General features: G+C 36.0%; 1 protein-coding gene and 1 non-coding gene across 3 annotated transcripts; one reads left to right on the top strand and one right to left on the bottom strand.

The window, feature by feature from the left end:
• On the bottom strand, positions 2,333 to 12,866 carry LOC109849643 (KH domain-containing protein At4g18375-like). 2 transcript variants are annotated; one of them, XM_020419501.1, is made up of 8 exons: positions 12,787 to 12,866; positions 11,231 to 11,833; positions 9,962 to 10,438; positions 9,303 to 9,542; positions 8,934 to 9,197; positions 8,788 to 8,846; positions 8,249 to 8,339; positions 2,333 to 6,338 (listed from the first exon to the last, which is right to left on the bottom strand). In XM_020419501.1, the coding sequence occupies exons 2-8, from the start codon at positions 11,810 to 11,812 to the stop codon at positions 6,207 to 6,209; spliced, it is 1,845 nt and encodes a 614-aa protein (XP_020275090.1). In that variant the 5' UTR covers positions 11,813 to 11,833; positions 12,787 to 12,866; the 3' UTR covers positions 2,333 to 6,206. The 2 variants fall into 2 exon arrangements, with proteins under 2 accessions (XP_020275090.1, XP_020275088.1); XM_020419499.1 differs by lacking the exon at positions 12,787 to 12,866 and adding an exon at positions 12,634 to 12,780.
• Positions 12,920 to 12,992, top strand: TRNAA-UGC. The gene has a single exon. It is a non-coding gene; the product is annotated as a tRNA-Ala (tRNA).

Here is a 14,134-nt window from a genome sequence, read left to right as displayed (position 1 = left end):
TGGAGAAATAATATAAGTGAAGTAGTGTAGCTATCATTATATTTTTTATTTAAAAAATTTGAACTTGAGGATTTATGGGCATCGCGAGCATCAGGTTTAGGCTTTTTGTCTGAACTTCCTAGCAAAAACCAAGTGCCATCTAAAAAAGTATTTAAGATTTATTAAAAGAATAACTACCGAAATATCACATTTATTAATATTAGCTATAAATTTTGGATTTTCATTTTGATAAAAAAAGATATTACTAATTATTATACAAGTATGCCCACGTGTAAAGCACGTGTACTATCCTATTACTTATAAAAGAGAACATGGATGTCAAAACTTTTGACTTCCTATTTTGCCCCTCTTAATATTTATAATTTCTGAGTTTGATAATTCCCCAATTCATTTAATTAATAATCCCTTATCCCTCATCCGCTAGCATTAAATCAATGCATAAATCTTTCATTAGGAACTTTAATGCATAACTTTTTCATTGTGAAAGTTAATGCATAAGTTACTCTATTCGATTAGCCACTATCCATTGTGATTAATACCTTTTGAACTTCTGATGTAAAGACCAACATTCACTATCCTCCAAATTGTAGATTTTATTGCAATTACTCTTTCAACTACTTTTGCTGATCATTACTCCATTCGTTCAAACCTTGAAGACCTACTTAACCTCCATTATTTATTCAAACTTCTAAGGTATGCCCATGTTAATTTTTTTCTTTGTATTTTGTAATTGTATGAAATTGGGCATATATTCTCTTCAATTCTTTGGATGCCCCCCCCCCCCCCCCCCCCCCCCCCCCCACCCCCCCCCCCCCCCCCCTTTCTCTCTCATTATTTTTCTAACACGGGTTGTAATTTTATCTCTCTATAGGTCAATTGCTCTTCTCAAAATCATAATAACAAGATCATTCCGTAAAACTTACAGCCTCCCTAGAGATCTAATTTGTAATTCATTTTAAATTTCAAAACATTTTATATAATTCCTCTTTATCCCTTCATATTTTATTTAATTCCTTCTCATTTTTACTCCTCCATATTTTAGTTGATTTCATATTTTAATTCATTAGGGTCTAAAACAATTTCATTCTAAGTTATATATGCCAGCACTGATAAGATTTTTCGCACTTTTATTTCCTTCTTTTGCAATTATTTTTAAATTTATATGTTAGTAGTATAAATTTGGGTGTATATAAGTTTGATGGTTATATATACACATACACATATACAAATTATATAATATGATTATTTTATGAAGATAAAAAATATATATTGATAAATAATAATGTAATATATAAAATAATAATTAATAAAATTTTTAAAAATAATATTAAACAATTTATAAACAGAGTCTATAAAAAAATTTAATTTTATATAACTAAATATTTTAACATTATATTTATTTAAGGTTAAACTGACATTATTGCCGGCACAAAAAATAGAAGATTTATCTTATTTTTTTAATCCTCAATAGAAAAAATTGCGTATATTAATGATGCAAATGTCTCTTAGTAATTGTTAGATATTAAAATTTTCTTTCTTGTAGTAGAGATGTAATGTAAATAGAGAAGAATAGCTATCACAAGATATTTAATTTAAAAATATTAAATTTGAAGATTAATGGGCATTACAAGCATCAAACTTGGGCATTTTGCCTGGACTTCCTAACAAGAATCAAGTTCCATCACAAAAAGTATTAAAGATTTATTAAAAAAATAACTACACAAATATCACATTTATAATATTGGCTATGAAGTTTTGACTTCTATTTTTAATAAAGAAAATATTACTAATTATTTCATAAGCATACTCACGTGCAAAACACGTGCACTTTACTAGTATAATACAATACAAGCAAGGATATCAATGAAATATTATTAAACCACATTGCAAATTACCTGAGAGAGAATGTAAGGTTTCAACTTTCAGTTGTTATCCTTTCACATTAAATAGCCAACATATATTTAAGATTGCACTAGCTATTGATTGTTTAAATACATGATTAAAAAAAAAAACCTTTCTCCATTACACCTCACACAGCCAGATTTCATGGATGCATTCATTTGTTACTGGAATACGGTCTAAATCCACTGCATTCCTTGGAGAAACCATTGAGTTCTCTGTTAAAACAAAATACTCCACTTTTGCTCCTCACATGTAAAGATAAATAAATATCAGAACTTCATACATCAACAAAACCAAGAGGATACACATCAAACATCACTGATCAATCCATCAGCGACGCTTAGAAAAAGTATCCACAATATAAACACAGCCGTGCTTCATTTTCAATATCTCAATATGGACTAAATATGAACAAGAAGCATAAAAAAGATCAAAACAAACAAGATGAATCTATTCAACTGATATCACAGGCAATTATTAGCATATAACATGTTCATTAAAGCAGCATACCTCAATAGAATTACTTACATAATCTCATTACAATGAAGATCTCATCTTCAGACACTACATCTTCACATTAGTTACACGGTGAACACTGGCTATCTACCATAAAGCAATTACCAACATATTGAGTGTGCTGAGACCTCACGACGGGAAAGGTGAAACCCGAAGCCATAGAAATGAGATTTCAAATATATAGCCAACCACATGATTAAAACTGAGGCAAAGAGAAGACGGTAACAGCTTGAGCAAAGAAACAATTAACATGCAAGTATTCAGACAATTGCGAAAGACACTCCAGGATGGTACCAGTCAATAAAGGCAACACAACGATCCATGGTTTAAAAAAAAAGGCTTCAAAAGATAATCTGAATATAGTGAGGGAATGAAATTATTATAATTTTGAGATCCAAACTCAAAACATCTCAGAGATCATTTAGTACGGGAACACTTCATAATGAACCAGACAAGTAGTCTGGAAAGTAAAGAAGAGGAGCTACAAAACAACAAACAAGTTTAAGTTCATTTTGGTTCTAGATGCCATCCACCGATTCTCAAAAGATATATATGATACACAGAAAAGAAACTATGGAAGAACCTAAAAGCAAGAACACAATCATATTGAAAAGCTGCAGATCATCACGAAAAATTCGACTCAAGTGGCCAGGCACAATAATAACGTTGAGATCACGGAATCATGCATAAAGCTATAAACTTCAAGCTAACAACTAACTTATGATCAATCAGGAAAGATGCTATTATGAGAAAAATCAAGTATCTATGGGAAAAATCAAGTATTGGGAAAGGTAAACTCTATACGGAGTATCTGACATCTTAATTCGAAGCGTGTCAACAGTTGAAGGGATACAGTTTCAACAGGAGAAGATGGGAAGGGGGAAAACAATACATTTTAACCGAAAATATTGGAAGAGCAAACAAGACAGTAGGCATGTCATAGTAGTTAGGTACAGGACCTTAGTACTAGATGACAGGAGATAATGCAAGTATCAGGTTAGATAACAACGAAATCCTCGACCCAAATTTGCTAGGGTGGACTATGAGATAGATATGCATCAGATGTCAGCAACCCTAGTATTCTCTGATTAAAACATGCGACGGCAGTTAAAATTAAGATATTAAGTACGGTGCAGGAAGAGGTCAACAACGAAAGCTAACATCTGTTGAAGGATCTACATCTGACCCAGATTGCTTAGTTGCCCAAAGGAAATTTGACTGAAACAATAGACAAAAAGTGACATCAAAGTATATAATTATCCCCTGACAGAGAACAACAGTTTAAACAAATAATAGTGAAGAATTGGAGGGATCGGAGCAAGATCAGGTAATCACAAGAAAAAAAGAAGTAAATCAACTATCCTTAATCAAGCATTTGATAGGTAAATCCTTCCATGTTTATGTAATAGGTTTGTATCGAAACATAAAGTATTTATAGAGCAGGTAACTGAGGAGAAGCTTAAAACCAGGAAAGGCATCATGCAGCCCGTTTGAGAAGAATAGCATAAACAACAAAAAGTAGGAAAATAATGTCTCACCCTCAGATGAGAATACATAGCTCAAGACATCAAATACGTGAGATTTCCGTAATCTCAGATTGAGCTGGCACGGAAAAAAAGAACGATGAGAGAGTGATCCATTGGAAACAAGCCTTCTTGCAAACATAAACTAGAATCAAGGAGGCATATTGCTGACTCAAGCCATCATTGAGCATATTCTTAACACTTAATCAAGAACAGATAGTGACTAGGCAACAAAAGTATCTTCCAGTGTCCATGGAAGTAGTAAGGGACAAAACACTCAACGAACATATCGGTCGGTCCAAACATAAAAAGATAAACTGAGTTTAGTTCACTCTAGTAGGCAAACAAAGTACATGTTTCATTAAGAGACAACTTTACTATATACACCTAAATCCAGCAGAGACAGCGGGGACAAAATTCTTTACATTCTAAACACATTTGTGATGAGACCAGACGGATTTATACAAGGGTATCGGCAAATGTAGATAATGACAATAGTTCAACTTCAGATCAGAAATGAAGATTAATGATTGACATGGAAAATGGTAACTGAATTTCTGAGATTGCAAAAACAAGCCAAGGCTAACATTTAAGACGGGTCTGGCAATCTTTAAATAATATATCAGTATAGGTTCACTGACTGGTTTATTCCAACACATATCAGGACAATGTTGGCTGTTTACCATGGATATTGTGATGCCATACGACTCGCATGAATATCCTTCTGAAAGGAATTTTGAAGCTCAGATTTCAAATGCGATGGTAAACTTTAAATGAAGCTTACGATAAAATAGCATAAAGCTCAAAATAGTGGAATATTAACAAGAGTAACTGGCAAGAAGGGGAACAAATTGTATTACCTGGATTTGCTTTACCCTGCTGAGCACAGTGGCTACCATGGTTATCAAATGCCATCTAAGTCTGCTATTTTGTGAAAATAACTCAAGAAGAGACAATACTAGGTAAGGTAGTTCTAAATTTCAAAATGAAGCATTAGTAGAGGAAGAGAACAGATCTGCAGATAAATAAGCAGCTTACACAGGGGCAGAGAGAACCATTTAAATTGCGTTTCCACATGATTGAGGCCTCGATAAGAAAGGAGTGCACTGCGGAAGTGTTCATGTCTGCGGATCAGCTTTATATATAATTTACTTCCGCAACCTAAACCTAACCAGTACCTAGATGATTACATTTCCTCATCTGGTGATAGATCCACGAAAAAGAAACCAACCTATGCAACAAAATTCAGCTTATATAGAATGGATGAAGACTGCAAATCTATGCCAACGAATAGAAATAGAAACAAAAGTGGTTTCTCACAGGATAACATATCCCCACTGCAGGAACTACAAACCCAAATAATATACGCACAACAAGAAACAGGAAAGATAATTATCCACGTGATTTAGAATTCATCAGAAAGCTAGACAGGTTAAAACATCTGCATGCTAGCATACAGATAAACAGAAGGCAGAACATGCACATAATGAGCAAAAAGGAACACAAGTCAAATATGCCTTAAGAAGGGGAAAAAAACCAAACTGTTGGGATCACCGTGAGATATCTCACAGAATAACAAACACAATAATATTGCTGGAGTCAGTTGTGAAGGAAGAGACTTAACATGAAGGAATAATAACATATTGACTAATAGAGAACATTGACATCAATCACAAGAGAGTGTGTGGAAAGTCACATGAAAGGGCGAAGCAATAGACAAATATAGCCAGCAGGCAGCAGCTCTTGAATGAAAATAATAGAGTGTGAACTTTCACCCCTCCTCCAAACTGATACCAGACATCCTACCAATAGAAATTTATGATTACAGAAAATAATATCTGCTGACATGATGACAGCAACATATTAGTGGGAAAATCTTACTAATATAGCAGAGAAGAGGTGGGCACGAAAAGATAATCAGCAGAATATACGTAGAAAATAGAGCAATATAATAGTCATTTAAAAGACACAGAACCAGGAAATGTTATATATCCACCAGATAGAGAAGTATAGGTCAATAAAGGAAAAGTATCAAAGAACCTAAACTACTATGACATAAAGAATCCTTGCACTAGAATCTCCCAAAGCATGGTAGCTGAGAGATGATATTGAACTGACCCAATATGGAAGGCAAGGAAGACCACAGGACTTATAAAGTTACCTTCCAAGTACAAAGAAGAAACTAAAAGAATAGGACATTTGTAAAAAGGACACTACGAGATAAAGCGAAGACAACTCGACTGGACATTCAATACAGCTGCCAGATTAAGTCGCCAAGATAAATGCCTGAATCATATTTTCTGCTGCACGCTTCTGCTCAGGGTTTCCAGATATCCGTGCAATGCGCTCGTGTCGTGATGATTTTGAATCAACAAGTTCTACGTCAGCTCCGGACAACTGCATCAATCACAGGCAAGGAAAGTATGGTCAAGACAGAAATCGTGAAGTGTCACAGAACTATTCACCTATATACTTAGTTTTAAAACAGAAAAAAGAACATTGCAAAATGGTTAGGTTGCTCCGGACAACTGCATCAATCACAGGCAAGGAAAGTATGGTCAAGACAGAAATCGTGAAGTGTCACAGAACTATTCACCCATATAATTTGTTTTAAAACAGAAAGAAGAACATTGCAAAATGGTTTGGTTTTGTGAATAAACTAGCGGAAAATTGCTACCCACAAATTAATATATAGTTTCTGTCAATCAGTGAGAATTACTATTACTATCAAATTTCTCATAGTGTACAATCCAGTACAAATGACCAGGCAGTAAAATGTTGATAAAAGTGAGATCATGTAAACCACAGTTATTATGCGTTCAAGAAAGATCATGCAACATTTCTTTTTATTTTTGTTTGTCTGTTGCAGTCATGTTAAATCCTGAATTTGTTTCCTCTTGGTTTATAATGAAGTCTGCTATCTCCCCATGTTTTAGCAAAGAATAACCAGTAACATGGTACCATCAGAATCTATATTACATGTACACCAGTACAGGTACTGGTATGGGCGTGGCTATGGGTCACGGCGAATTGTAAAAGGTAGGGTAGATGGACACGGCTACACACACACATACATATATATTGAAATTAACAGTTTACGTGAGATTGATAATAATTTTTTATTCACGTGTTATGAGAATCAAAATTCCCATGACATTTTTATGTTTCTTTTATTATGTAGATTATAAATTGGAAACTACTCATGTTTGAACAAGATACCCAAAAAACCTTTAAAATCATAGTTCTGAACTGGGTATGGATTGAAATGAACCAGTCCATTAAGTTTCAGGAAGTTAGCGTGAAGTGTAGGATAAACGTCCAAAAACTGTATGATGAATTTTTAAATGAAAACATGTATTACATAACTAAATACACGTTTGAAACATAAGCGTATATTCAAGGAGTGTCCAAGGAGCGACGATGTTCGATACAGGTACGATACATGATAGAAGTGTCCAAGGAGTGTCGGTGCCTGATGCATACATACATGATAGAAGTCCCAAGAGTGTCCGAGGAGTGTTGTTGTCCAGTACGTATCAGATATGAGCACTGTTTTAAATATCAGCCGATAATCGATATTATCGGCCGAGTTATCGGATTTGGGAGCTCTCCGATAGGATAACTTGGATTTTTAATCGGTTATCGTTTTTGGCAAGTTATCGGGGAGTTATCGGCGTTATCGGTACTTATCGGCCGATAAGTAAGGTTTTTTTATCGGGATTATCGGCCGATAAGTAAGGCTATGCAATCGAATAGTTTCATCGTGCAGTCAAGATGCAAGTTTTGCTTTCTATAATTGGTTAGTGATTCTAAACATGATGATTTACATTTTGGTATGTTTATATTTCATTAAGTATGGTTAGATTATATTTTTTAGTTATCATATTATATATATACATCATCCAGTATATCACTCCGATAAATACTACTTATCCCCGATATATCCCCGATTTCCGCTATCCGATAAGGATTTTGGCCGTCCGATAAATCCCCGATAACCGCTATTTAAAACCTTGGATATGAGTACGGCTTCATGATAGAAATTCCCAGGTAACATAAAGCAGAATAAAACGTAGCTTAAAACAGACATGATGATTATGCATTTGGCAGAAAGCAGAAAGAGATAGCAAGACATGATTTTCATGAAAGACAATCTACAAACAGAAATATTAAAAAAAACTCGAAGTTACGAAGATTTGATCAGAAAATAGTACTTATATGCTGCAGTTACAGCGCCAAGTATGAACATATAAACATACTTGGGCACAATCTAAATAATAAAGTGCACCGTGCATTAGAAAACTCACACTCCGGATGTTAGCAAGGTTAGTTCCACCTCTCCCCACAACCTTGCTCACTGCATGTGAAGGAATCACCACCTCCGTGAATGGGGTCATTCTGCACAAAGAAACAAGCTCAGTCATCAGTAGTGGACGAAGCAGCGTCATTTACATAAATAAATTCCGGGATTGGGGGTTAGATTTCAGCAGCTGGGTCACAGTGTACTTCTAATAAGTTACAAAATATTTGTACTTTTTTAAAATAAATCCCATATGAAATGAACTTGAGGTGAACTATTTTTTGTGTGTTTAGTTTTCATGCCCTCTCCACATGAACAATTATTGTGTCGATACATGCCAAAATTCTAGTTTAAAGAATTGTGTATCTGGTTGTTGATGGAAATAAACTATATGCACTTTTTTATGGACAACATTAAGAGGGAACATCCGAGGATTATTTCAAGTGAAGGAACAAAAGGAAAAAAAAATCTGGGGCAGCATGTTTGTCAATATTATAAATATACAAAAGAATCTAGGCAAAGCCCATATAATAATTAAAAACATACCCTCCTCCATATGCTTTTGATGAATAGGATGAAAGGGATCCATAGCCTTTCTCTCCAGCCTAATAAGAAAGGCAACAGATATATAAGTTATCAGAGACTCAAATTCTTTACAATTGCAAAAGCTACTGAAGATGAACACAGAATACCTGTAAAGCGCCATATCCATAAAGACTGCTAGCAGGAACCATCCCAAAGCTGCCTCCAGTTTCCACCCTCTGATCATAGCCCAAAGAAGCAGCTGATGGAACACTAGGCAATATTGGAGGCCCAGATAAACCCCCGGAGTATACAGAATCAATAGATGGAGCATTAGTTTTTCCAGTTCCATCCCTTTCTTTCAGAACATCCTCCCTTAGTCTAAGAGTAATTTGGAGAAGTGCATCTCGTAAATTGCCTACCTCCCCAGTTACCTACGGATAAGACACAGAAGGAAGAGAGGAAGAAGAAATTTAAATATTGCAGTTTATGTAAACAAAAATTAACAAGGAGAATGAACATAAGAACTGGCTGCAAACCTCAACAAGCTCATCACTGGAAGAAGCACACTTCGGCTTTTCACCTTTTGAGATGCGAATTTCAGCCTTAGTCCTCTTGCGCATGTCATTTACAATAGAACCATTTTTTCCTATTAGACATCCAATGACCTTAGTGGGAACAAGAAGACGAATATTGACAGTTTTGTCACCCTCATCATTTATTTGTTCTTGAAGTAACAAAATAGCTTCCACAGCAGCCGACTTTTCATCATTAGTAGACTGCACATGACATCAGAACAAAGTCAAAGTTAAGAAGGATTATCATATACATGTTTCTGTGTAAGAAAAGAAATGAGCGCGTTCGTATCAGACTAGAAGTCACTCAATCTTACCTAGGATAAGATGAGAGAATTAATTAAGATGGTTTGGCCATGTAAATCAGAGGCCAATAAATGCACTAGTTAGGAGAATCGTAAAATTATAGTTAATGGAGCAAAGAGGACTAGAGGTAAACGTAGAGGAACTTGGTTAAAACAATTAAGAAGGATATGATAATCATTAAGTAAATGGAGGAGATGACCCATAAATGAATGGTTAATTAGGATTCATGTAGCCGACCACAAAAATTTGGGATAAAGGCATTGTTGTTGTTGCTATATGTTTGTGCGCGCGCGCGCGTGTCTGTGTGAGAAAGAGACCTCTTTGGATGTGACTGTTATTAGGCACTCTTCAGATTTGTTCTTTGTGTCATCAACATCAACACGTGCACCACTAGCTTGCCTTATATTTCTAACAACACTCCCTCCTTTACCAATAACACGCCCAATCTTATCAGAGGGACACAACACACGGATTACTAGTTCCCCAGAACGCTCCGAAACACCATAGCTCGAAACAACTGGAAGGGCAGATGGATACACCGGCCACGCACCAGAAGCGTTATTATAACCATGAAGCTCTGAAGGGTGGGGAATTGTAGGAACAGAACCATGAGGCGCAATACTCGGAAAAAAGTCACCAGCTGTATAAATTGGTACATCTGCCGGGATTATAACATTAGAGGGAAGCTGAGGAACAGTGGTATCAAGTGAAATATCTTCCTTATGAGGGAAATTGTACATGACAGCTGAAACACAAAATAGAGCATTCTTTACTGCTTCAGCATCACCGGATATCTGCACAAACACATCAAGATAAAAGTAAATTAGAAAGAAATGTAAACCAGCACTTGTTTAGCTGAATGAGAAATAGAGCATGTGAAGCTTAAAGAAGAGCAACTGGGCTAGTGTTAGCCTGAGCATGCAAAAAGACATGCAATCTGTAAAATCAAGAATTAAACTTTTGTGTTCAAGCAGAAGCATCTGCCCTAAAACATAAATAGAGATCAAGCTGGTACACAATTTTATGGAGTAAGGGGGTATTCAGTTGAACATTTTTGACAGGTAAAATGGACTACAGCTGTAAATCCACCGGAATAAACACGACATATTTTAAACAGAGATGAGCAAAATCTAGCGTTTCAAGTAGAAACTAGAGTGCTCCTCGGAGTTTATGGTAGAAATTTGGCCCTGCCTTCCCGTAAATATTTTCCAACCATGAAAAGGATGCAAGTAAATAGAGGCAGGGAGAACAATTTGCATGTACAAAATATTTGAGTTTATTTTTAATATAAAGAAGCAAAATGGTAATGATGAAACAACTTTCAATATGTCAATATTGGCTGAAAATAAAGGAGAATCAGCAGACTGCAAAATAAATGATAAAACACCAAAAGAATAGTTTAATAAGTTATCCCTTTTACTCCAAACTCATAGACTTCGGAACAAAAAAATTATGAGGACAATGATAAACAACTAAACCTTATAATAAATCAATTTATAAAGCATGCCCAATACCCAGAACAACACCACTAGGGAATATTATTCCTTGTTGTGGTTCATTAAATGGTAGAGCTATGCAGATTTTACCTGGAGAAAGTTATCAAAACTCAAAGCGCAAGAGTGGGTAGCATTACTGGAATCCTTTGGGATGACCTTGATGTTAGCACCGGTCTTTGCTCTCATTTTCTTGATAATGACCCCAGATTTGCCAATAACAGTTGACGCTTGGCTAGATGGTAGAAGAATTTCGGCTTCTTCTTTGTTGTCTCTGCTAGAATCTTCAGTATTGGCCAAGGCATTGAGTATAGCTTCGTGGACTTTTAGCAGAGCATCTTGGGCAGCGCAGAGAGGCACCAAGTCATCCAGGTCCTCGTTAATATCAAACATAGGGTCTCTATGCTTGTCATGACAGCTTATGTTAATAACTCTTTTTTTAGCACCAGGGAATGGATCAACAACCTTGATCCTAGCATTTGTATCTTGTCTCAGCGAATTAATCACTTTGCCACCTTTTCCAATTACACTTCCAATAACAGCATCTGGGCAAAGTATTCGGTAGAGAATCAGTTCACCTTCACCAGAACTCTCCCTATCACCGGATCTCCTCTTCTGATTTTTGCTTTCACGGTCACCATCCCTCTGACGAGAGCGCTTGCCAGTATCAACCATAATTTAGAGTCAATGATAATCCTGAAAACAAAAGACCATATGAGTAAAAGACTCAAAGACCAGAATTCAAGTATAAATAAGTACAGCTTTTTCTTAAAACATGGAATAGACAACACAGGCTAAAGGTTCTTAGAATTTAGAAATAGCTAATAGCAATGTTTTAAATAGCGAGCGCATGCCTGCCTAGGCCTAGGCGGTAACCTAGGCTGGCTGCCTAGCTCTTGGAAGTGCCTAAGGGAGCATGGGCCGCTAACGCAGACAGCACCACTTAGGTCTTGGTCGTGATTCCCCCCGCTGCAGCCTCCACGTCCTCTAAACACCTCTAGTCTCCTCCATTAACTATGGACACCTCATCCACCTCCTCCGACTTTCAAAAAACCTCCACCGCCACTTAAACAAAGAAAGAAATCTGCCTAATAGGCAGCCTAGCGCTACACGTAACCTTGGCTAATAGAAAGACAATACTATAGCAAATGATTGTCTGACGCATATAGCATATGCCAAGAGCATAGAGCAAAATAACTCAAATAAATTAAGGCTCAATAGCATGCATTATAGACCAATAACAAAAGTATACAAACTGGAACCAGAATTTGAAGTGTTGACTACTGATAGACCTAAACAAAAGGGATGAAGGCCTATATAAAAAGAAATTACATTTATCATGATTCAACTAAGAAGACGGGCATCAAGGCTCTCCGGCAATTAAATGTTTTCTAAATAAATGATCCTATAAAGAATTAAAAAAAATTAAACTTTTTCGAGTTCCAGGTGACATTCAGTAATAATAGCAAAGAAAAGATCAAAAATTTAAATCTTACAAGGAGATTGAGGAATAAAGATATTGAGAACTAGGGTTCCGAATCCGAGGATGAATGAAAGACCTTGAGAAATCAAGAAAGTGAAATCGAACGGCCACGATAAAACCCTAATCCCTTAATTTGTTTACAATGAGGAAAGGAGAGGAGCAGTACCTGAAGAGAGAGAGAAATTAAGCGAATCAAGAAGCAAAACCCTAAAAAGTAGAAGGAGGCTTTTTTGGTCGTCGTAAGGAAGGCAAAAACGTTTATTGAAGTTTTATAAAGAAATAGCCAACGGGGGTCACGCGGGGATGTAGCTCACATGGTAGAGCGCTCGCTTTGCATGCGAGAGGTACGGGGTTCGATACCCCGCATATCCACCATCTGGACTTTTCTTTAAGGTTATTGCTTATTATTCCTCTTTAAATTTTGCTTGTTTGGGATTTTATTCCCCCTTCCTTTCTATTTCTTATGATACCATGACACCAAAACCAAATATGCATAAATATTATATCTACAAATAAAATATAGCCAACAGAAGTGTCATGCTAGAATTCAACAATGGTTACTGTAACATTTTCATATGTTTATGGTAAAACAATATTATATGAGAAAGTTTGCACAATCCTTGGTATCGAGAGTGGTCTAGCGGGAGGAGGGTTTGTGGTTAGGAGGAATTGATGTCGGCATATCGTATTGATTGACAATCGTAGCAACAAAGCAAAGACCCAATTACCAAAGAGAGCGGAGAGATTTCAAAAGAATTTGGTAGAAGTTACAAAGATTATATAGAGATAAGAGTAATGAAAATTGGGTAAACGGTTTGGGTTTGGCCCATTTAGTATTTAGTCTCAAAGATATGAGGGGTTGGTTCAACAAAATCTTAGACTAAATACTAAACTAGTGTGCACCCTGTGCAAAACACGGCACCCTTTTTTTTTCGCTACAATAATTTTTTGTAAGAGATACAGCGGTTTTTTAAAATGTCACAGCATTTCTGCTTTATGCTACAGTGATATTGCTGTAGTATTTACTGTAGCATTATTTGTTGGGACAAACCCGGGGCCCAATAGAGCAGGGTCGCAGCAATAGTAAAGCAAAAGTAGAGATAAAATAATAGACACACAGATTTACGTGGTTCGGCACTTGATTGCCTACGTCCACGGGCAAGGATAGAAGAATCTACTATGAGGAGAAAACTCTGGAGTTATAATCTCTCTTTCTAAGGAGATACTCTCTCTATTTTTTCTCTCATACTCTTCTATATAAGAAGAAGTTTCTAGGATGAGATTTTCCTTAAGGATTTGGAGCCTATTTATAGTTTTTGGAAAAACACTATGCATAATAAAATATTAATATTTTACTGTGCATTTCTAAAATCTTCAAACTTCACGGCTGCTTTCGGTGTGATAATTTGAGGTGGGTCCCACTCCTTTTGTTTTCTTTTATAATTGTCAACAATTGTGGGCTTAGTGGATTCACATGGGCGGCTGATTGCTGACAATGACTATACTGATAGGCA

This window comes from Asparagus officinalis, chromosome 7, assembly GCF_001876935.1.
Source record: "Asparagus officinalis chromosome 7, Aspof.V1, whole genome shotgun sequence".
NCBI classification, from domain to species: Eukaryota; Viridiplantae; Streptophyta; class Magnoliopsida; order Asparagales; family Asparagaceae; genus Asparagus; species Asparagus officinalis.
This window is presented reverse-complemented; position numbering and strand designations above follow the sequence as displayed.

What these genes read in the sequence shown, in the direction of transcription:
- LOC109849643 (XM_020419501.1), bottom strand. Translation starts at nt 11,812, where the DNA reads ATGGTTGATACTGGCAAGCGCTCTCGTCAGAGGGATGGTGACCGTGAA. An exon ending in GTTTTGATAACTTTCTCCAG is followed by an intron (nt 10,439 to 11,230) that starts GTAAAATCTGCA and finishes GTGTTTGTGCAG; the next exon opens with ATATCCGGTGATGCTGAAGC. An exon ending in CCAGTGATGAGCTTGTTGAG is followed by an intron (nt 9,198 to 9,302) that starts GTTTGCAGCCAG and finishes TCTTATCCGTAG; the next exon opens with GTAACTGGGGAGGTAGGCAA.